Source organism: Thunnus thynnus, chromosome 18, assembly GCF_963924715.1.
Source record: "Thunnus thynnus chromosome 18, fThuThy2.1, whole genome shotgun sequence".
Lineage (NCBI taxonomy): Eukaryota > Metazoa > Chordata > Actinopteri > Scombriformes > Scombridae > Thunnus > Thunnus thynnus.
In genome coordinates this window covers 13,764,816-13,787,345 of record NC_089534.1, presented here as the reverse complement: position 1 = coordinate 13,787,345, position 22,530 = coordinate 13,764,816, and the positions used below count along the sequence as shown (strand labels likewise).

Below are 22,530 nucleotides of genomic sequence, written 5' to 3'. Positions count from 1 at the left end.
TGAAAAAATCCACCAACCAGACAGAGGATTTAAATGTAGAATGCGCTCTCCAGTTGTTTATATCGCCGCCAAGCGGCCGCATTGGACGACTACATCAGCTAACACCGCCTTTCTGTGTCCGGGTCGTCGGGCTGTAATGGCTGCATCCATGGCGAGCACAGCCGGCATGAGCAGTATGCTGCAATTTATGAAATTTATCGGCCAGCTCAAAGTAAGACTTCTTTTCAAACTCTGGCTACTTATCAGGTGATCTTCTCTATTGAAAAATGAAAACAATTAATAAGCTTCAACATGATTTCCTGCATGTAGGTGTGTTTGGGCTGAGACTAACTTCCCTCAAGTTGTTTTGCTCGCCTATTAAAGCCTTGTAGGCTCCAGAAAAATGGTTGTAGGACACCCATGGACCGGCCTACCTGTCACAGGTCCAGGGGCCCGAAAGGTCAGGGGGCCCAGAGCCTCTGTTTGAAGTGACTGTTGACATTTCTTGTTGAAAAGTCACAGAGCTCAGGTAAAAGTAGGGATGATATAAAGCAGGGTGAAACAGCAACATTAGAAAAACTGAACCAAGCAAATGTTTGGCTTTTTTTGCTTGAAAAATTATTAAAATGACTGATTGATTGATTACAAAATAGTTGCTGCTCACACCACGGCTAAATTAATTCATATGCTAAAGATGCACAGAACTTAGTTCTTTTCTGCTCATCAGTGTGTAGACTGTTTTCTGGTGGAATGACAAAATATGGAATAACTAAATTATATTTTAGAGCAGATTTTCTCTTTAATGGACCAAAAATTTTAGAAATGAGACCTTCCCCCTTCTCTTCCTCTCTTGTGCCAGAAGATAATTTGTGTGTTGTTGTTGATGTTTCCCGCAGAGGGTCCCACGGACAGGCTGGGTTTACAGGAACGTGCAGAAACCAGAGAGCGTGTCCGACCACATGTACCGCATGGCCATGATGTCTCTGACCATCACCGACCCCACAGTGGACAAGGACAGGTCAGACATTCACGCAGCCGAGCAGAAACAATGTTACAGTCCTCTCACATTAAAGAAAGGCTACCAGAGTCTGATAGACATAAGCATGAACTGATATACTGCACATTAATCATTTCCTGAGGGAAAGAATGCATGTAGAAATCTGAATCTGGTGTTCAAGGGACGCATTTGGGGTCATCAAGTGTTTCCCTCCCATCACTAATGTTTGGCTACATATATTTGTAAAGGCTTGGCTGAACCTTGTAGCTACAATACAAATAAGCTAAGATGTAATTACACAACAGATACAAGACTGATGTAATAAAATTGGCATTATTACAGAACTTGGCTTGTCTGTGAAAATAAAACTTACAATGTAAACATAATTAGACTATATTTTGTAAATTATGTAAAGAGTTTATGTGTTTCCATTGGACTTTGTTCATGATGCTGTAACATGTAGCGTTTTTATTGGAAAGATACACATAGAAACACAAATATTCAGGATTGAAAGGAGTAGTTCACCCCAAAATGAAACTTCTGTCAGTGTTTTATAGTGGAGATGTAGTGGAACAAACACTTACAAGTGGCTTACAATCTCCAAATGGAAACACTGTCCCCACAGAGCCATTTACTTTTAACTCTGAAAGGCAGAAAACCTGTCAGATTTCTACAATATTCTAATGCAGCATAAAGCAAAGTGATCACAGCAGAGGTGCCAAATGTCAGTCACTAACTTGATTATGCTTGTAAAAAACAAACAAACACTGGTTCTCTGTGGTCTTGTTTGTTCAACTGTTCGTCTTTAGGTGTATTAAGCTGGCTCTGGTCCACGACATGGCAGAGTGCATTGTGGGAGATATTGCTCCGTCAGACAACATCAGCAAAGCAGAGAAACACCGGCGAGAAGAGGCAAGCCACACTCAGATTTCATCTACACTTATCTACCTGTCTATGTGATATCTTAAAAATACAGATTGATGTTGTGATCCGTAACTGCTAATTACAAACTTATAGCAACATTTTTTTTTGCTTTTATACTTAAAACTCTTTTTTTTTTTCCTTCAGGAAGCAATGAAACATCTTGCAGGTCTTCTGCCAGATGGACTCAAACAGGAGATTTATGGACTGTGGGAGGTATAATTGTGTCTGATCTTAAATGTATTTGTGTTGTCTTGTCTGTGTTCTGCATATCGGATGCCAAAGGGCGCTGTAGAATTCTTCTATTCCAACTGATTTAACTATGTAAACAAATATTTATATATTCTGCCACTTTGACTTTGCATTCCAGGTGTGCCTTTTTAATTGTATGTAACTTGCAGGAATATGAAACGCAGAGCAGTCCAGAGGCCCGGCTGGTGAAACAGTTTGACCTTCTGGAGATGATCCTGCAGGCTCATGAGTATGAAGAGCTCGAGGGAACGCCAGGACGACTGCAGGAGTTCTTTGACTCCACCAACGGTAATCCTCCAATCTCTAACTGTTTCTCCTCTTCTTCATTTCATATCTGCTTCTCTTCTTCTTCTTCTTCTTCTTCACTGGACGAAACCAAAAAGTCTTGAAACAGTTTTATCTTTAATTCAGTTACATTATCACTTGGAGTTGGAGGCACGTTGCCTTCAGTTGTGCTGGTTTTAATCGTCATTTTTGTGTCCTCTCAGGTCGTTTCCACCATCCAGATGTGCTCCAGCTTGTTGGCTCTTTGAACAAAGAGAGGGGATGTCGCATGACTGATGGAACAAAGGATTCTGGGAACTCGCAGGCGGCTGGTGGAGTATCCTCACAGCCACACACGACTTCACACACTTCTTGACTGTAACACACACAAACACCTCCTCAGTGGACTGAAACACACAATGCGTGTATAAAGGACGCACAATCGCATCACATGTGCAGGGATGAAATAGAACATGGAAAACCTCAAAATTTGTGAGTTCATGACTCTAATTTGTGAGGCATTTGCAGCTATTTGGACCCATTATCTTTCCTGTTTTACCTCAGTGTGTCTGTCTAATGTCAGCGTTTGGTTCAGCTGTAACAGAGGACTTTGCAGATTGACTACACTGTCTAATGTAATGCATACTGTCCAGGAAAGCACAGTATCAGTATCTATAATCAAAACATTGTGACAACTACTAGTGCAAAAACTGCCAGGTAATGTACAAATGCAATAACATGTCAAAATAGAATTAAATGTCTCTATAAATGGGTTGAAAATATAATAAGGCTACATATTTTTTTAGGTATGTTCTGAAATTATCACATTAAGTGGCAACTATTGTGCATTAGTCTTATTTTTAATTGATTAAACAACATTATCTAACATTGAAAGCAACATACAGTAAGCAATTCAATTCCTTTTATTCTTCAGAGTTATATGGTGGTTGGTTTATCTACATGTGTAGTTGGAACAACAGTTTAATTAAGAGGGAAACTATAAATCATGTCAACATTTTCTTTACATCAGCAGGCTGAACTGTGTGTTTCTGACATTTTATTACATTTTGACAAGTAATTATGTATATAAGCTGGCAGTTATTACATTACATGATGCCGCTGCACCATCAGACTCTGCTGTAGCAGCGTGACTCCGCTTCCAAAACAGTGTTAATGCATTTTCTGATGCATGCAATTCAAAACATGTTAGTAATATACAGTTTTTCTTCTGTATGTTTTTATTCATCATAGCAAAGGATTCACAGTGTTGCTGACAAATGAGAAACTAGTTATCAGATGTGGAAGTTATTTTCACTATGTTCATTTTAATATGTTGCATAGAATTTCAGTTGCACATTACATGCGTTACTGTATGTGTTGTTGTTTTTGTACCAGTTTGACTTGAAGTTCAGTCAGTTTTCAGCATTGTATTGTAAAAACAGTCACTTGTGAAATTGGCTTTAGTTTAAAACAATCTTTAATATTGACACATCAGCCATAAACAGGTATTTATAATGCTGTGTGATTAACTGTATGAATACAGATGAATAAGTTAAACACAATGTTGTTTTATTTGAATGTTTTGTTTTAGAGTTTTAATAAAAGCTTTTGTTAAAAGTTTTTTTTTTTGAACAGAATGTAAAAATGTAAAATATATTCTGTACTGTGATTAATTTTCCAGTTAATGAACATTTATAACCTCAGTTATTTGAGACCTGACAAACAATTTCTTGCTTCAAAAGACGTGTTTCAGTACTTGAAAGTTGACATGAATTTAAATAAATACACTTCATAGACAGACTGAATTAAACATGAGATAATCCGGGCATCTTCTCAAACCACAGCAAAGAAAAACATATTTAACACATGAAAGACAATGTGAGAAAAATGAAACAGAAAACAGATTATACAGTATATTGAAAGCAGAAAGTTACTTTGATGGCAAAGTTATGCAGTGGCCAGAAAGAGCGTAGTTCAAATGTGAAAAAGGATGTTTTTATATAATCAGATTTTTAATCTTTTGCGGCACCAACTCTTTCGTAACATCAGCAGGAAGAGTTAGCCACAGCACAAGTAAGTAAGAACATGTATTGGATTTCAGGGTTGCATTACAGTGAAAGATTGGATTACAGTAATGCTACAGTATGATGCTGTTATATTAACGTTATATGCTGCGTATCAGTTACATAGCATCAGATTTTGTACCTTGTGACTCAGCAGGTAAAACTTTCTTTTACATCTGGAGCTTTTTAGGTTCAAATCTGAAAACACAGCTACAGTATACCACTTTTTGCTGAATTAAGGTTAAAAAACATCTCAGTTTGCCAAATAAAATCTCCAGTCTAACGTGTGCTGGAATGAAGATGTCTACAGAGAACAGTGTACAGCTGCAGACTTAATTGTCCCAAGTGATTAATCAGATTCTGTGTGACTTCTTGTCCTTCTTAGCAGTCGTGAGAAAAAAACCCCAAAACTGCACTCCAGCATTACATCTACACACAGACAAAAATGCAGTGTTTGCCCATATTTCACTGCACATGGCACAGATACAGTGTTTCAGTTCTACCTATAAACTAAGTTGTCCTATATTGTGAACACACAGATGAAACATACACATGGTTTGATCCGAGAGTTAAATGCCAGGTACGATCCAGCGTTCAGACCAAACTGTCAGCAGCAGAGTGTGTGTGTATCAAGGGTGTATTTTCAAAAAACATGTATTTAAAAGTAGGAGTGGCTGCATTTGAAAAGTTAGTAAAGATCTTTTTAGATGCTTTAATAAAGTCTTAAATCTTAGTGTAAAATTTGTACAAGTTTACAAGGACGGTTTTTACTTTATACAGCATGAGGGGTTAGTTGAAAAACATAAATGTATTTTTTTTAAAATCAAATACATATTTTTAATATTATCTAAAAATGTACATTTGTATTGTTTTGGTATAAAAGTGAACACAGTCCTGCGTGTTAAGTGTTTAAAATCTGCCAAATCCAATATGTCTGTTTCCACTTAGACTGAATTTACATAGCATAAAGAAGAAATGAATTATCTTTTTTTTATTTCTGTTGCTTGCTCGTGTTGACAGGGACGTTACATGAGCCAAACAATGCAACGTCCAACTGAAGTGAAGTATTAGATAGACGACAGACAAGACAGAAACAGTTTTGGTTCTTTCTCCCTCACGGAGCCGATTTTTAACTAAGGCTTTAGTTGCTGCTCCCTCCTGAACCCCATCCATCAACATCTGTGGTGTAATGTGGTTTGGAGGCCACCGGAGGGCAGGTGACAATTTATCTTTGCTGATGTCTCATTGGTTCAACAAGACAAATCAACTACCTGCGATCTTGCATGTGCTTGGACGTTATACGTACTTGTGGAAATCAAAGGTGAGTGTGTTTTAGAGGTTAAACGACTTCAACTTTCAGCTTCTGCTCAGAATATTTAACAAATTTGATACAATGTCAATTTTCTATCGAGTGTAAGAATTTGGGGTTTGCTGACTTTATCACATACACGGGAATTGTTTGCAAAATCATCCTATATAACACTTGACATCCAATCAAAAATAATCTGTAATATTTCATTCAGAGTATTCAGAGTAGGTTTGCGCTGCGTCGATGAAAGTTCCTGTTTGAGTCCTTCCTCGTGCCGTGGACGCAGCTCTAACATGGTCTCTCGGTTGTGTCCATCAAGTTATTAGTGGGCGTCTCCTGAGAGCTGGCATTTGCTGCGGAGGAGAGGACTTCCTCAAAGCTTCCTCCTCCGGTACCGGAAGTCCCAACCTTAGTCTAAGAAAACAAACAAAAAAAGCATCAATTTAAGATGCACTTCATCATTGGATAACTATTTTTCTCTCCTGAATCCTGCTGTGCTGCAGAGTGGACTCAGGGTGGCAGACTTTTACAAAGACTACCACTATCGGACACATGCAGGGTGTATATAAGAGGATTATGATGGTTGTTTTTTTTTATAGATATCAAAACCCTAAATCTAATCCATTCAGGAACTACTTTTACAGCTTTTGTTTTAGCATTAACTACTATGTATATTTGAGCTTTTCCAGTGTGTGAAAGTCAGTACTGTTACTGTTCAGACTGTGTCAGTGTGACAGTGTAGCATCTCCCCGTACAGAGCAGCATCACTGTGAATATAAATAACCAGCAGCCTCACTGGGGAGTCAGAGTTTAAGCTACAGTAGCAATTAACAGAGATTACAGTGTTTTGTTGTCTCTGCTTTGCTGACATGGTCAGAGGCAGCAACCTGGCCAGTTTCTCTATGTGTGCGGCTCTATCTATGACTTTCAAAGCTTATTATAATAACAATGCATGATCTATATGTTACTAATTTATATGACTGTCACCAGGAGTAACTGGTTAACATGTTTTGTCCTAAATATTAGTTTTTGATGGTTTAAAAAATGGAATAGATGCTTTCAAAACACACTGTATAATATATTCCTCATGCTTTCAGATAAATGATACTAGTTGATATTTGTATGCATGTAGGAGACACATAGTGTTTACCTTGATAGTGGTCACTGTGCTCTCAACTTTCTCCTCAAAAGACTTGAAGCTGGGAGAGTTTCTGTAAAGAAAAATAAATAAATTATAGTTTATTAATTTAGACCAACTGTACAGAATAATTTGCTCAACTTCTTTTCTGAAAAAAATAGTTTCAGTCGCTTAAAGTCACTAATAAACTCGCTGATTTATATGAGTTGCATTGTGAAGGATAGTTAGAACCAGCTTTTTAATACAATACTTGTATTTATTATACATGTATTTTCATGTGTTTTAGTGAACTGAGGTAGTGACGGCAGTTCAAACCAACAGTAAATGGGACTGACTTTAAGTGTGCTTCGGTACGAATGAAATAACATCTCAGGTATTTAATTTTTTCATCATCATCATCAGAATGAGCTTATCACCACACAGCCATTAACGAAATAAAAAAATGTCGACACATTAAATTGTTTCAAACACATACTGAACTGAAGTAACACTGCACTTTTTTGGGGAGTAAACTGATGACAAAATGTCCTGTGCTACTGTATCTGTAGTTTAGTTGCTTGTGTTTGTGTTAAAACTTTTGTTTCAACAATGGTTTGATCAGCCAATATATATTCGGTCTGTTCAGTTCTGTTCTGTCTGTTATCGCTGCTTGAGTTCGGTTCTGTTACTTGACCTTATTTATGGTCCCAATTTTGTAAATTGATTCTCTTTTTTTTGGGTAAATAAAGATCTAAAGCTCTTTTTAGAAAATTAATCTGCCTTTCAGCTGATCAGTCACAAATTACAAAAAAAAAGACATTAAACAAACATGAGAAAAAAATCACATGAAAATTATTTTTTCTCTCTCTCTCACACACACTGACACACACAAACAAGCCCAAAAGCACAGAACGGTTACCTCATGGTGGGCATGCTCATTGAGTGTCTGATAGAGTAGCTGTCCCCGGAGAGCATGGTGAGAGAGGAGTTAATGATTAGCACAGGTTACACACACATACAAAGCCAGACATGCAGCAGAGTTGGCCCACAGAGTTAGTTAGCATCTTTTTCATGTTTTTTTTTTTTTTTTTTTTAATATTAAGCACATGCAAAGTCAGTCAGGATGAAATGGAGAGACAGGGAAGTCTTTTCAGGGAAGTCTATTGTTCTACTGGTGGAGAAGTAGAGTTTACATTTACATTATGACACCATCTAGTGTGACAACTCACAATTATTTTCATCAGTCTGTCCACTCAGTAGCATTAAACAGACAAAAGCCACATTGAGTCAGGAGTGTACAGGTCAGGACACCTTGTTCATCTCACATGATTCTTTCACACCATTTATATTAGCTTATAAGAAACTAGAATCAATTTGATCTGATTCTGAGCTCAGACAAGCACCTGATTGAGTTCTGCGGTCCAGCATGGCAGCGGCATTTACTCAGCCAGAATCAGCTGACTGTTCTCAAGTCCATACTGTACCATCCAGTTAGTGCTATCAGCTGATCTTATCGAGTTACGAGTCCCTATGACTCCTGACTCAGGAGCAAGCAGGTTCTTACCCTATGGAGTTGGACCTTGGGGAGCATGGAGGGAGATGGAAAACATTTTAAGAGACAAGCTTTCTGTTGTGATCTCAGGCTCCGACATCTTTAAGGCAATTTCACTTTAGTAGAACATTTATGTTGTTAATACAAACTACTAATGAAAGCTAAACTACCTTTTCTACTTTTAATCTATTAAACCACAAGGAAGTTGTTCTTTAAAACTTGAACATAAATCACAAAAACCTTTAAACTCACATCTGTTGGAGGAAGTAAAGCAAGTGAATGATGCCATGTGGATATTCTTTATCTCACATGTACACAACATAAACAAAATGAAAATATTCTACTAAACTTAAACATGTAAACACAATCCTGAAGGAAACCTGAAACCAGTTGAAACCAGTTTATGAGTGATGAACTGGCATTTTGCACACAAACTACCTATGTACTCACACACACACACACACACACACACACACACACACACACACACACACTGCAGAGATAGAAATAAAGAGTTAGTTGTTATTATTGAAGAGAAGCAACAGTGGCAGCACACAAACACTGGAAAATATCATTTGTAATTGTACAGAAATGTAAAATATTTGATATATTTATTGACTTGATGAGAACATATCCACAGCAAAAAATACAGACATGCATCTAAACCAAACCTATACACACAAACGCACACACCATGAGCCATAAACCACACGAACATACCTCCGAGGGAACAGTAACTCTAGACCAACCATGCTGAAATAATGGAAGATAATGCTTTGTTTCCTTTATGTAACCCATATCCCCAAAATTATAATAATTTGCGATTTACCAAGAGCTGCACAGAGCCCTTTGTCTTAAAAAAAACACTCATCATCAACACATCACACACTCTCAACAGGGCAGATTGTAGATTCATTTTCACAAAAAATGCACAACATATTTTTACTGTGTCCAACATCACAGTAATAACATGTACCAACATGACTCTGCTGACATGCTGTTGTTCCTGCGATCGGTTTTGGTCCCTGAACTAAAAAAAGCTTCCCCTCGTGCTCTCTCCTGCACATACTGGTCACTGTTTCTGCAACATGCACTCCCTCTCTCGAGCAAGAAGTCACAAAGGCCCACGTTCTCTAGCTTTCTCTTCACTCACGAATGCTTTATTTCATGCAGACCGACACGGGCACGCACACATTTTGTGTTCACTTTCGGCATTTCGAACGGAGCAACAGCGAGAGACGGAGAGGAAAAGAGACAGAACCGGAGAAAGAAAGTGAGTGAGGGAGACAGACTTTGCCTCTAGCCCTTCGGCTTCCAAAGAAAGCAGCTTAATGTGGGCTTACATAATCTCAGCTCCCCCTGAACTAGATAAAGCAAGAGTCAAAACTCTGCTTGAGAGACAGAGATGGAAAGCACACGTAAAAATCCATCACCGCAGAATGAGAGCTGACATTAAGATCTAGGTGACAGGTGAGCTGGAAGAGGTTTTACTCTGTAAAATGTCTTTACCTCATGTCTCCAAACTTCCTGGTGATGGTGCTGCCGAGGGTGCTGAAGGCTGCCGAGGTTTTCTGACCCGCTGTGGTCAGTGTCTCTGACGTCTTCTTGTACCTAACGAACACAACAGAGAAAGTGCTTTTAAAATTTCACACATTTATGCACTGAACTCAGACTAAAGCCTACATTAATATATTACTCATACATGCACATAAACATGCAGGAATACCTATAGATGCATTTTTGGATGATATAAATTTGAGGTAATTTGATTTGTGCTTTTATATACATCTGGATTTGAATGGGAACTTTCAGCAATCGTACATCTGGGTTACCATCTGAGTCTCTCTAAGATCTCACACTCTCGCGGTCGCACTGGTTCATTATAGATGAGGATGGCGACCGTGTGTGTAAAGTGATCCTCGGATTGAAGTGTAACTGGATAAGAAGGGAGGCCTCGGGAGACTATCCCCTTGCTCAAGAGCTCAGAGCTGCCCGTCTAATCAGGAAATTTGATTATTTCTTTGCACACTGAATGAGAAAAAAGGTCTTACCGGGATTTGAAGGAACCCTTTATATATTTTACTGATTGATAATACAGTTAAAATCAGCATTTCTTCTTCCTTAATATCAAAGCTCATCATAAGGCTACGTTTTTATTATTGTAATGTCAACGGTACGGAATCGGGAGGGGAATTTGTCATGTGCGGCTAATCGAGCAGCAAGGTCAGCAGTAGCCTTTAGCACTGTGTAGCCGTTTAATGTGTTTTTAATCAGGTTTATGATGTCTGTTACAGTGTGCATAACAAAGATAACAAATCACATACATGCTGTACAGCCAGGAGCAGAGGATTATGTCTTCGTAATTAGGTTTCTAATATCTATTTTTACGAAAGACACGGGGTGATTTTTAGGCCGTTTTGGCTGTTAAGATCATAACTAGCTGCTTTTTGTACTTGTGTTTACTTTGTGCGTGTGAGTTCGATAAAGGGCATCTGTGTTGACAGCAAACATAGAAGGCATTTGGTCATGTGCTGCCTCTTTTGACAGCACACAAACAGACGCATACACTCCAGCATTCACTTCACTCTTTAACTCAATTAAAGCTGCACACTCTTTCAGTTTTTTAAACACACACATGGATACAGACCTTCTCTCTCACACACACACATGTACACACTAACTCACGCCGTGGAGCTCTGCATGTCCTGCCAGCCTCTACTGATGTTGTTCTTGAGTTCGCTCAGAGGTGTGATGCCCAGTTTCTGTTTGAGATCTGCATGTTGCTTCTCTTTGGACGACAAAACCTGCCTCAACGTACTGATCTCCTCTTCCAGCTGGACGGACGCAGAAAAACAAAGAGCTGCTTCACAATATCAAAACCTCTCACTCGGTCACCGACAGTGTAAGTGTGTGCATTTATACTTTAGCCAGTTCTTGCTGGATCTCCTCTCTCTCCTCCTCCGTCATGATGGAGATGCTGAGGTTGACTTCTGACACCAGATCTTCATCAGCCTCTCTCAGTGGCTGAGAGTCCAGAAAACCTGTATGAAATACACACACACACACACACGGAGCAATGTACATTAATGCATTTGTGCATGACCCGTGATTTGTTTAGTTTTCACTCATCTCTACAATTAAGCATCATTTCATCATTCACCAAATACAAAGAAGTTAATACATAGTATTTTTCCTCTGATCTGCAGATTTCTCTTCTCTCTTCTTTTTACCAACAATACAATTATTTCAACTTCTGAAACAATTGCAGAATAAAAAAAACCCAACTAAATAACTAAAAAACAACAAATCCAATAATACGCTCAATGATGTGTTTGTCTTTTTGAAATGATCTGGAATCCATCTTTTATAACAAGGCACGAAAGAATCTCCAAAAATCTGCATCTGATCATGGAATCAAACTCATCAATTTGTCAACATTTTGATTAATTTTGACAAGTTGTTGTTCCTATGGATGTACTTTTGGAAGTTGGACAGAATTATCTGCCAAATTAATGTAATGTAATAATCTTTATTGGTCTCAATACTTTCATGTATTTCAAAGAAATAAAGAACGAATTTGTGAGTAATTCTGGAGAAAATGCGACTGAACTCTCCTGTTTTGTTTGTTTCTCCTACTTTTTTCTCCCTGTTTTTCTTGAATGCATCTCTCTTTCATTTTGGCTGTGTGCTACTATCTGCAAGTCTGTCTCTCGTCTGTGCGTCTGTCTCCATGCCTGATTGCGTCTGTCTGACTGTTACGCAATCTGTGGCTGTAGCCTGTGGCGCTCTAATCTGGATTAACAAACGTGGATTATTTTGCTTTAACTCTGTGGAGTGACACTCCAGACACACACATACACAAACACACACACACACACACACACAAACAAACAAGATGCTTTCAGATTTCAGAGGGCAGATTGAACTTCAGGTTGCAATATTGGATTTTAATGGTTTAACATACAGATACATTTAGAGGATTTTGAACTTTACAAGCCTCGAGTCAAAATTAATGCAATGTTGTCTTGCTTCGGTATCTATTTTCAATAAAACATCTGCATGCTACGTGTAGAGTATGACAATCACAGACACTGACTAATCTATCCAACAAGATGTTAAAAAATCCCTTTAAAAAAGAAATAAAGGTTGTGGCTTTCAGAAATTGTGCCAGAAAGTTTTTTCTCAGGCTTTCTGCCTGTTTTCATACTACTTGCACAAAGTATCTATTCTATATCTCAACACACAATTACATCACTACGTCCATATACACAGGCACACATACTCTTCAGACAATACTAGTTGCAGGGGGAGAAATATTTTCCAGCGTGTCTGTGAATGGAAGTTTGCTATAAGGCAGAGCAATGACGCTGATATAAAAATGATGCAGCAGCTATACATTGAAACCATCACACAGCTTCATAGAGCAGTTTCATACGCAGACACAAGCATTCAGATTTAAGAGATGAGTAGTCACGGCTGAGCACATGTGGAAAAGTTTTCTTCATAGCTTGAAAAATTCTGCAAAAATGATTGAATAAAGCCAATAATGACAGACAGATGACAAGTAATAAAATCCTCATACTTAGGAGAAAGACTGAAAATAAGAAGAGGACCACGAATTGACACACTGAAACTGTTCCAGTCTGATTATCTTTGTATTGTTGTAGGATTTCCCACAGGCTATTTGTGCAGAACAAATCAGGGCAGACAGGTACCACACAGCACCAGGCAACAGCAGGACGACCGTGTATACAAACCGAGAAATGCAAATACAAGTAGGTCATCGTGTCAGAATGTTTTATCTGAAAAAAAACACAGACTGGAAATGAACAGGATTACAGTACCTGCTGTGAGGTGTCCTCTCTCTGGATGTGGCAGCATTACAAGACAGACAAGTAAAGTTAGTAAAGACTGAGAAAAGCTAGCTGCACTGTTTACTGACCCATTGACTACAAGACCACATGCAGCAAAAACACACACAGTTAACACAAGTGCAGCTTGCAGCGCCGAAAACAAGCCCAGCATGCACCAGCACAAGGCAGGCCTTTCTATAGTCAAGAGCTATTTCTGCCTACATTACACAGCAGCGAGACAATCAGATTTTTAAACCCCCGTGGCTCAGATGGAAGCTTTTCATGTCTGTTTAAGTGCATGAAGAAATCAGCCTTTTTCCCCCCGTTCACATAGCTTTAAGTGCCAGAAGATGTGTAGCATTAATTGGTTACGAAGGCAATTCGAAAATTATTAACAGCAATAAAACACAAAAATGCACACAAGAGATTTCACATCCACAACAATAAACATCCCTACCCAAATTAGTCTCGCCTTTGGTTATGTAATAATCACAATATTCGTTTTTTTCAAACTGCTAATGCCTTTATTGCTTTAAATCTAATTCTGAGTGACCATGTTGGTGCTAAATTTAGCATACTTGTTTTCAAAATGAGTATTTAGGGTGTTGCAGATGGTTTCTTTTATAGTAATGTGCTTTCTAAAGTTGAAAGACAGAAAAAATCTGTAGACGAATTCAAATGACACAAAGGCATTTTTGTCACAATTCAGAACAGGCTGCGTCTGTGTTATGGGAGTCTGGTAATCGCTTGAAAGACGGATATAAGAATTGTTTGATGAGAGTCACATGTATGACAGTTTGTCATTACGGAAACAAAGCCTGTAAAAGCCTCTTCTTATACTATCAATACCAGTCGATGTGCAGTTTTTTCTTATCACTCATATAGTGGTATAAACACACTTGAAAGGACTCATGGTTGACAGTTTTGGAGCTCAGGTCAGATTTAAAATATAATACGATCCCTGTCATTTGTGCTGTGATGCAGTGCTGTAGCGTTGCCAATTCTCTGGAATGTGAAGAATGATGAAACTTGTAAATTAATGGTCCAAGTTATGGTTCACTGCGTAAAATCGGTTAGATAAACTTTTATAGCAGGATGCAAAGTAAGTTCAGGTCGTGAGAAAACTGACAATGTCATTTTCTGTGCTACAACATTATTACAGCTACTCACTACAAGACTAGGGGGGGAGCTCACTGACATTTGTACATTTTTTTGTGGGACAACAAGACACAGAACTACATATAAATACAATATTTCACTTTGGTTGAACATTTAACATATGGCACAATCCTTGAAATTAATTAATTAATGGTATAGTTAATTAACAAGCTGACCCAGAACCTGTAACCACCAGGACCACTAACAGTCTCATTTGTTTTCACCTTCAGGTCTCAATATCAACTACTGGACCCATTAAACCACTTCTTGATGCTTGTCTGACCATGGACACATCTGGCCATCATCATTTTTTTCTTGTCTTGATGTTTTGGTGTTTTTAATTTCACGGCCTTTTATCACAGACTAGAATTAGTTTAATATATTGAAAAGATGGGAAATTAATTATTTATAAATAGCTCGAGGAATGATGCTACCGTAAATGCTTTCTGTACTTTTTTAAAATATGATGTGTCACAAGATAGTCCAGGTAAAATTTGTAATTCCATTATTTTAAATTTGTGATCAAGTGATCACTCTATAACAGAACTTCAACTGAGAACTCGATCAATGCACTTGGCACCAAAACTTTAAAAATGTGTAAAAAAAAGTCTCAAAGCCTTCTCCACAAGAATAAACTAGTGGGTAAAGACTGAATCCTTTAATTCTTTTCATAAATGGTCTAAATTTTAAAATATTGAGTCTAATAATACTGGAATCAGTAAACAGTGTGTTCACTATGTGTTAGTTTTTAAAAAATAAACTTTAGCATCTAATTCACCTACTGCAAGTTGCTAAAACCCAAAAATTCCAAGAAAAACTACTAAGGTGATGACCTGAGTGTCCTCAGCAGTGACTACGGACCTGCTGGTGGCTTTAGGTTCCCAGAGATCAATTATGGTGAGTAGTAAATGTTGACCCAAATTGATAAATCGTCTACTCTACGGGCTCTAGTCTACGTCCCGCGTCACCTGTGCTATCCAGTTGCATGTCCCAAGTACTGGACATGACCCAGTTGTCAGAGTGGGACATTGACGTCCGACCCCACTGATCCTCCCTTGGTGGTGACGTTTTACCCCATTCGTCACTACACACGGCTGCTCTCTCTGTCCAGTTTTCTCCATTTTGGACCATTTGAGCCAAGTCTTCACCATGTGAGCTCCTCTTAACCGACTCCTCACCCGCGGGTACAAACATACCCTGATTCAAACCTGAGTAAAGTAACAGGTGAACACATTTTCAGTGTCCTAGACAAAACAGAGGGTGCTGGATTTGTCTTATCTCACAAGCAATGGTTTGTTGAAGTTTTAGTTTGACTGATGAAAAATGCAAACTCTGATTATGAGCCCTGTGAAACTGTAATTGGGATTCCAGTGGACAGGGAGTTTCTGTTAACAGTGCCGGCTGGTTAATTAGTTTCAAAAGTAAATCTCAGCTCCTAGAAAAAGTAATAAATGAATATTTTGACAGAGCAAAAACCCTTCCAAATCTCAGAGATACATTATGCTAGTTTATTCTAGCAGCACTAAATCTTTATTTGGAGTGTTTCTATCCACCTGATGAATGTAAGTCTAATATTCACTCTTCTTTTAGCTCCAGTCTGGTCTGTAAATGCAGCAATATGTTCACCTGCTAGTCACAAACTTTCTGCTGTCCGGTGCCAGGAAAGTAGCGCACAGTAAGTTTATCAGAGCTGCAGGGCTGATAAGAGCCGTCAGACTGAACCAAAACAGTAAAGCTGCGGACCATAAAACCAAAACAATGTGCTGAAAGAAGCTAAAAGGCGAACTGCACAGTGGGGTGATAATTCTCTGTAGGTCCGTCTCTACAAGCAAAATATTGATTAGTGTAGCTTTAACACATCCAACATGTAAATGTAAAAAAAACATACAAAATGGCACAGGAGCAGTCATAATCATTTATGGAAAATTAATGCTCTGTAATTAACAGACACATCACAGTTAATATTTTATCTTAACCCTGACCTACTTTTTATTATTTAGTATTATTTAGTAGTTTTTTAATAAATATGAATGTGTATCAGCTGTACAAACATAAAAAAATTGAAATATTTCTGTTTTTGTATATTCTGGCTCACTTTAGGTCATAAAATTTCGGGTTAACAGAAAGGTATTTAGGTTGTTTTTACTGCTATCAAAAGTTAAAATGGCTCAAATTTGACCTGAACAGTGTACAGGTTTTTCTGCTAACTCTGTTCACCCACTCAGACCACATTCACCTGCTCTCCTGACTATTAGCTGTTAAAAAAATACTGAAACTGAAACTTTAAAAACATGCTGCACTTCTGGCCCAGTGATGTCACTCCAGGTGTATTTTGCCTTTGACTGCTGATGTCACAGACAACGCACACCTGCGCTAACGTCACTCTCCTGTGTGCGGCCGGCAGCAGTTTTCCACCCTGTGATTCACTGTGGATTCACTTTTTTTTTTTTCTTAACCGGGAGAGTTGAGTCTTACCCTGCTCTCCCTCGTGTGTGGCTGAGTTAACCCATTCCTCTCCGGGACCCATGCTGCCCCAGTCCACCACTGCTTCACCCAGAACACTAGAGTACAACTCTGCAGCAGGACAAGGCAGCAGGGTGAGAGGAGACAAGAAAACTGGTTATATGCACATGCACAAACACACACACACACACATCACCACCCCTCTGTCTCGCCATGAAGATAGATGCGTTGATTATCTGATTCTGCATTTGCACAGGAAGAATGACAGGAAATCTGACTTTTGACCTGTTGACCCAGATGAACTTCTTGAAGCTGTTTAAACCAGATACACGAGATTCTTGCAGAGCAAAACTGTTCCACACAGAGTTAACAATGAGATCCGTTGTGACTTTTAAACAATTCAGCAAGAATATCCAGAGTTATTGAGCAACTAACGTTCTCTGGCTTCTGGTGAATTGCCATTACCCCATGCTGCAGCACTACAGGAGGAAGCAGACCAGCATGAGGACAGTGTTGTTTCAATAGTACACATTTTCTTCTGGTTCCGCATTCGACTGTGTTTCAGGGAAGGAAAAGTCACAGGGTGATTCTAGTGTAAAAGCATGAATGTGAAGGATGACACACTGTATGACAGTAAAAGTCAAACATCAAGATTACACTGCAATAATTTCAAATAAACATCATAAGCATCAATAGTACAACACTGTATCACATTGAATCAATTTTAGAGAAGATCAACACAGGTGACAAGTGGCTGAAAACATGCAGTTATTTGCTAAATATACATTGTAACACTCATTTTTTTTCTCCTTTCTCTGTTTCTCTCCCCCTTTCTTTTTGTCCGGGGTGGAATACCTCTGGTCACAAGATTCCCATTTGGCCCGGTGGTCATGTGGCTACGCTAAATCAGAGGCCTGGGGATGGTCATATGGCTGCAAAATCAATTGAAGCTAAACCAGAGGCCAAGTTTCCTGCAGCATGGCCAAACAGCAACACTGCTGTACATATTGTATATGGCATAAAACCCTTTTATCAGTCCAACACATTTTAATTAATCACGGTTGCTTTTACATGGGAACATTGCAGACAGGACTTATATTTTGAACATTCCCTTCATGGTGGGATCATAAAGTTTTAGGAGTTTATATTCCTGTTATCAATGCAAATCATCCTGAAGGTTAGTAATATACAAGGAGAAGCTTTTTTCACTGCTCCAGCTTTCAACTCAAAGCCCCGCTGACCTCTGTGAGCCATCTAACAAGGAGTCACTTATACCTGGAATTCAAAGGAATGCAGCTGACTACCTGGATAAACAAACAGCACCCGTATCCCACTGACTGCATGGATTTAAGAACCACTGCACTACTTCATCAGTCTCATTCGTCTCCTTCAAATAATACTTTCTCAATACAAAAAAAAAAGCAGCAATATGCCTGAAAGACAAAGTGAATTTACCAGCTGTACCAAAATGATTGTGTGTGACTCTGACAATCAGTAAGTTAAGTTATTCATGAGCAGACATTAAAAAACATTCCCAACAACGTCTGTCACTGTCAGCCCTAAAACAGCACAAATTTTACACACATTATTAATTCCACAGATGGTAAAACAAAACCCACGTCGCCTGGATGGCAACAGGACAAAAGTATTTGTCAATCATTGTAGACTGTACAGAATGTTTTATGAACTACAATGATGAATTATTTACTTGAAACAATGCGCTCATTCCTTCATAATACAATCTTGGAATAAAGCATCCACCAAATATCTGAGTTATTTGGCTACATATGTTAGTTTTTGCATGATTTAAAGGAAGTGAAGGAGATGGATTAGAAGATGATTAAACTGATTTCAGAGATCAATGGAAAATTGGCATTTTTCTAAAAAAAATACCTCAAAACTCATGTTTTTTTTAACATCTGGAAAGAACTACTGTAGACAAACACACAACCTCTGAGCCAGGAAACAGTATCCAGCTGCAGGACTCAACTGTCTGGAGTTTCCGTGTTGTCTTGAATAAACAGTAACACAAGCCTAAAGCACTGAAATGGTCCACTGTATGTCTGAAGATCCATGTGTGATCTTTTTATTCGCTTCAACCAGTCCAAAGGCTTTAAGGATTTAGTAGGAGGGAGTTGGCTGAGAAAGCAGCATACAAGCTATAAAACTTGTACAACAAATGATTCCTGCCAGTTTAAACTGCTGCTATAGTTTGAGAGCAGCAGTCCAACAGGATACAATAATATCATCATTAATAATAAGACAATAACCCAGTTATCACCAGTGGTGGAAAGTAACTAAGTACGTTTACTCAAGTACAATATTGAGGTACATGTACTTTACTTAAGTATTTCCATTTGATGCTACTTTATACTTCACTCTGTGACATTTCAGGGAGGGAAATACAGTACTTTCTATTACAATTCCACTGCATTTATTTGACAGCTTAAGTTACTTTTCAGATGAAGATTTGACACAATGGATAATATAACAAGCTTTTAAAATACAACACAATGTTAAAGATGAATCCAGTGGGCGAGGTCACGTTTCAGATGTCTATGAGTTGTTAACAGCTCCACCATTTTTCCCTCTAAACTTCTCACATGGTTTTATTTCAATAAATGTTCAAATGATTCAATATTTCAACAAAAAAATAAAAGATTAGAGAAAAAATCCAAAAACTGAAAACAGATTTGTGCATCAGAACTTTGTTTTTTCTTCTTTCCTCTCCCATTAATCATCCCAAGACCCCTCAGATCGATCTGGTGATCCTTCAGAGGGGCCTGAACCCTAGGTTTGGAACCACTGAATTAAACTAACTGTATATAAAGTAGATGAAACTAGCTCCACCTCCAGCAGCCACAACAGTAACATGCAGCTTACACACTGATGCTTCAGTATTAATAATCTAATGATGTAATATATGATATAATATATGTCATTCAGAGGGACCAAACCACTACTTTAACTGCAATACTTTAACTACATCAAGCTGATCATATTTATGCACTTTTACTTAAAAAGGTTAAAGAGATTTTTCATGCAGGATTTTACCTGTAATAGAGTATTTTTACATTACTGTATTGGTACTTTTACTCCAAAGGATCTGAGTACTTCCTCCACCTCTGGTTTTCACTCCAAAATTGCACCTCTAGTAATTTCAGAGGATTATGATAAGACACAACAGATTTTATTTGGTTTTCTCTGATTTACATTCCTTCAACGTCAAAACAGTGACGTGTGCAGTCAAGTTCAGCTCATTATCAGATCAACAGCAAACCAACATGTAACGCAGCGGCAGCGAATGACGTCTGGACGCAAAATAACAGACGTTATTTTCAACATTAACCGACACTGACTCACCTTGTTGTCTGGTTTCCATCGGCAACGGCCAGGTGAACTTCCCAAATGCTCCTTCAGAGAGATACTGCACGGTACCAGCACGCGCCGCACCGGTCGTTAGGTCAGCGTGTGTTTACTCGGGTTTCCTGGCTTGTCACGCGCCTGGACAGCTCTCACAGGCGGAGCTTGAAGCACGAGCCAATGCGCGCGCGCTGTTCTAATTTACTTAATGTACTTATCAAACATATTTATTTACAGAAAACTGCACTAATTGAAGAGGAGACTGTATTTCAATAGCTCCAAATAATAAATATGTATGTTTGTGAATTATAGAGGAAGTACTGACATCTTATACTTAAGTAAAAGTAGCAATACTTCAAGAAATACTCCATTACAAGTGAAAGCATTCAAAAGACTACTGAAATAGAGGTATAAAAGTTATCAAAATGTACTTCAACGTCTCAAAAGTAAGTTTTTTTGCCTCTGAAATGTAATGGAGAAAGTATAGCGAGCAAGTATAAGTAGTATAAAATAGAAATATTCAAGTAAAATAGTACTTCTAAATTGTACATAAGTACAGTACTTGGTTAAATGTACTTAGTTACATTTCACCAATAGTGTTTGTATAAAATGTTTCCTTTTAAACCTCTTAGGCAGTGTCTTTCTTTGTATTGTTGTATGCAGTCCAAACTATTACGACTACTACTACTTCTAGTAGTAGTAGTACTATGTAGTACTAATACTCCTACTACTACTAACAGCAATAACAGAGGACTTCAATAATGAAGGAATTCAATTAGTATTTTCATTATTTACCTATTTATTTATATATTTTTACTTATTTTTATACATTATGTAATCTTAACTAATATGGTAATATATATATATATATATTCTTTGTTACACTGACTATGGATGTGATCTGTGCATTTGCACTGCTCAATTTAACAGAACAAGTTCATGGGGATTTGCCTCCTGTGGTGCTCTTATGACCCCTGCTGACATAAAACTGTAGTCACAACTGTAGTTGTAGATAGAAAGACTGGTTTATATTACTGTAATGGACAGGCTGACCAACAGACCAACAGACAGACATTATACTGGTTATAGAAGAGACTAAATCAGACATAAAAACATCCACAAACCTGTCAACAAAAAGGTTGGTTAATGTCTAGCATATCTAGTAATACATATTGATATACTGTATAAAGAAAATAGTCAGATAAGGTTGTTTTGGCATTTTGACAGTTCAGTTTATTCTCCATCAAATCCTTAGATGAAAACAGTGTTTGTGCCTGGTTAAGTGAGCAACAGTAAGATCAGCAGATAATTAACAGTGGCAGCAGGTGGAAGGTGTTCTGGGTGCAAACGAGGAGCACAGTAAATCAAGTTCAAGACATTTCTTTGAGTATAAATACCTTTGACATAAATATGATGCTGTTCTCCGACACGTTTGCAAGTTTCTAGGTTAGGAAACCCCAAGCATGTTACATTTCAATACAACACGTACTGCAACATGAATATCCACAGGCCTACTGAGCTGAAATGACCACATATCGTTTTGAAAATGACAAGTCTAATGTTGGACGTAGGGGTCACAGTGCTACTGCTTCCTCTTTTTAATGTACAGTGTCCAGAGAGTGAGGTTGGTATGAGCCAAGATAAAGTGACAGTTTTAACTTGTGCAAAAGTACAAGAGTATTTGGGATGCAGCTGAAACCCTGGATTGTGTTACTGTAAAGGTGCAATATTTAGCTATAGAACTGGTTTAGCATAAACACACATTGCTAATCAAAGGCCTGATTGCTCTGCACAGTACCCTGTGTGTTAGTGTAACTAATCCACTGATTTATCCAATAGTGGTTTCATACACTTTTACAATAGAAGGACTATTATCATGATATATTACACTTTCACATGCTGAGGCAGAATCAATAAAGTTATCTTTCTGACCCATGTGTCACATCCTCTGTGACACATTTTTACTCCCATTTATATAATCTTTGGAGTCACACAGGGGCTCCTGAACCACAGGTTGACAACACCTGTGCTATAGTGGCTGTAAAGGCACCATTGCATATTTATGTCAGTATCACTGGGATTGTAACAGCAACAAAAAAAAAGCCAGGAGTATCAGCCAGCCAATACACCCCAGCAATGGAAAAAATCATTAGCCAAAATAGCTCTCATGTCACTGAACGAATTAATATAAAGCAACTTTTTTGTTGCCCATAAAGCTTTACCCAAACGGTTGTTTAGT

At 38.2% G+C, this 22,530-nt stretch overlaps 2 protein-coding genes across 11 annotated transcripts; one reads left to right on the top strand and one right to left on the bottom strand.

Annotated features, from left to right (window-relative positions):
* Nucleotides 1–4: 4 nt before the first annotated feature.
* hddc2 (HD domain containing 2) lies at nt 5–4,033 on the top strand. The gene is made up of 6 exons (XM_067571668.1): nt 5–211; nt 876–997; nt 1,786–1,888; nt 2,045–2,113; nt 2,299–2,437; nt 2,638–4,033. Exons 1-6 carry the CDS (start codon nt 41–43, stop codon nt 2,787–2,789), a joined length of 756 nt encoding a protein of 251 aa, XP_067427769.1. The 5' UTR covers nt 5–40; the 3' UTR covers nt 2,790–4,033.
* tpd52l1 (tpd52 like 1) lies at nt 3,873–20,428 on the bottom strand. 10 transcript variants are annotated; one of them, XM_067571657.1, is made up of 10 exons: nt 20,292–20,428; nt 16,941–17,039; nt 15,434–15,673; nt 11,377–11,495; nt 11,140–11,288; nt 9,964–10,065; nt 8,467–8,481; nt 7,822–7,860; nt 6,936–6,996; nt 3,873–6,199 (listed from the first exon to the last, which is right to left on the bottom strand). In XM_067571657.1, exons 1-10 carry the CDS (start codon nt 20,308–20,310, stop codon nt 6,074–6,076), a joined length of 969 nt encoding a protein of 322 aa, XP_067427758.1. In that variant the 5' UTR covers nt 20,311–20,428; the 3' UTR covers nt 3,873–6,073. The 10 variants fall into 10 exon arrangements, with proteins under 10 accessions (XP_067427758.1, XP_067427759.1, XP_067427761.1 ...); XM_067571658.1 differs by having other exon boundaries at nt 7,822–7,848; XM_067571660.1 differs by lacking the exons at nt 7,822–7,860; nt 8,467–8,481 and adding an exon at nt 9,175–9,207.
* Nucleotides 20,429–22,530: the final 2,102 nt, after the last annotated feature.

Coding starts and splice junctions, on each gene's coding strand:
- hddc2 (XM_067571668.1), top strand. CDS start 41: ATGCGCTCTCCAGTTGTTTATATCGCCGCCAAGCGGCCGCATTGGACG. Junction 212..875: donor AATTTATCGGCCAGCTCAAA/GTAAGACTTCTT, acceptor TGTTTCCCGCAG/AGGGTCCCACGGACAGGCTG. Junction 2,114..2,298: donor AGATTTATGGACTGTGGGAG/GTATAATTGTGT, acceptor TGTAACTTGCAG/GAATATGAAACGCAGAGCAG.
- tpd52l1 (XM_067571657.1), bottom strand. Junction 11,289..11,376: donor TCCAGCAAGAACTGGCTAAA/GTATAAATGCAC, acceptor GCGTCCGTCCAG/CTGGAAGAGGAGATCAGTAC. Junction 10,066..11,139: donor GACATGCAGAGCTCCACGGC/GTGAGTTAGTGT, acceptor TGTGTTCGTTAG/GTACAAGAAGACGTCAGAGA.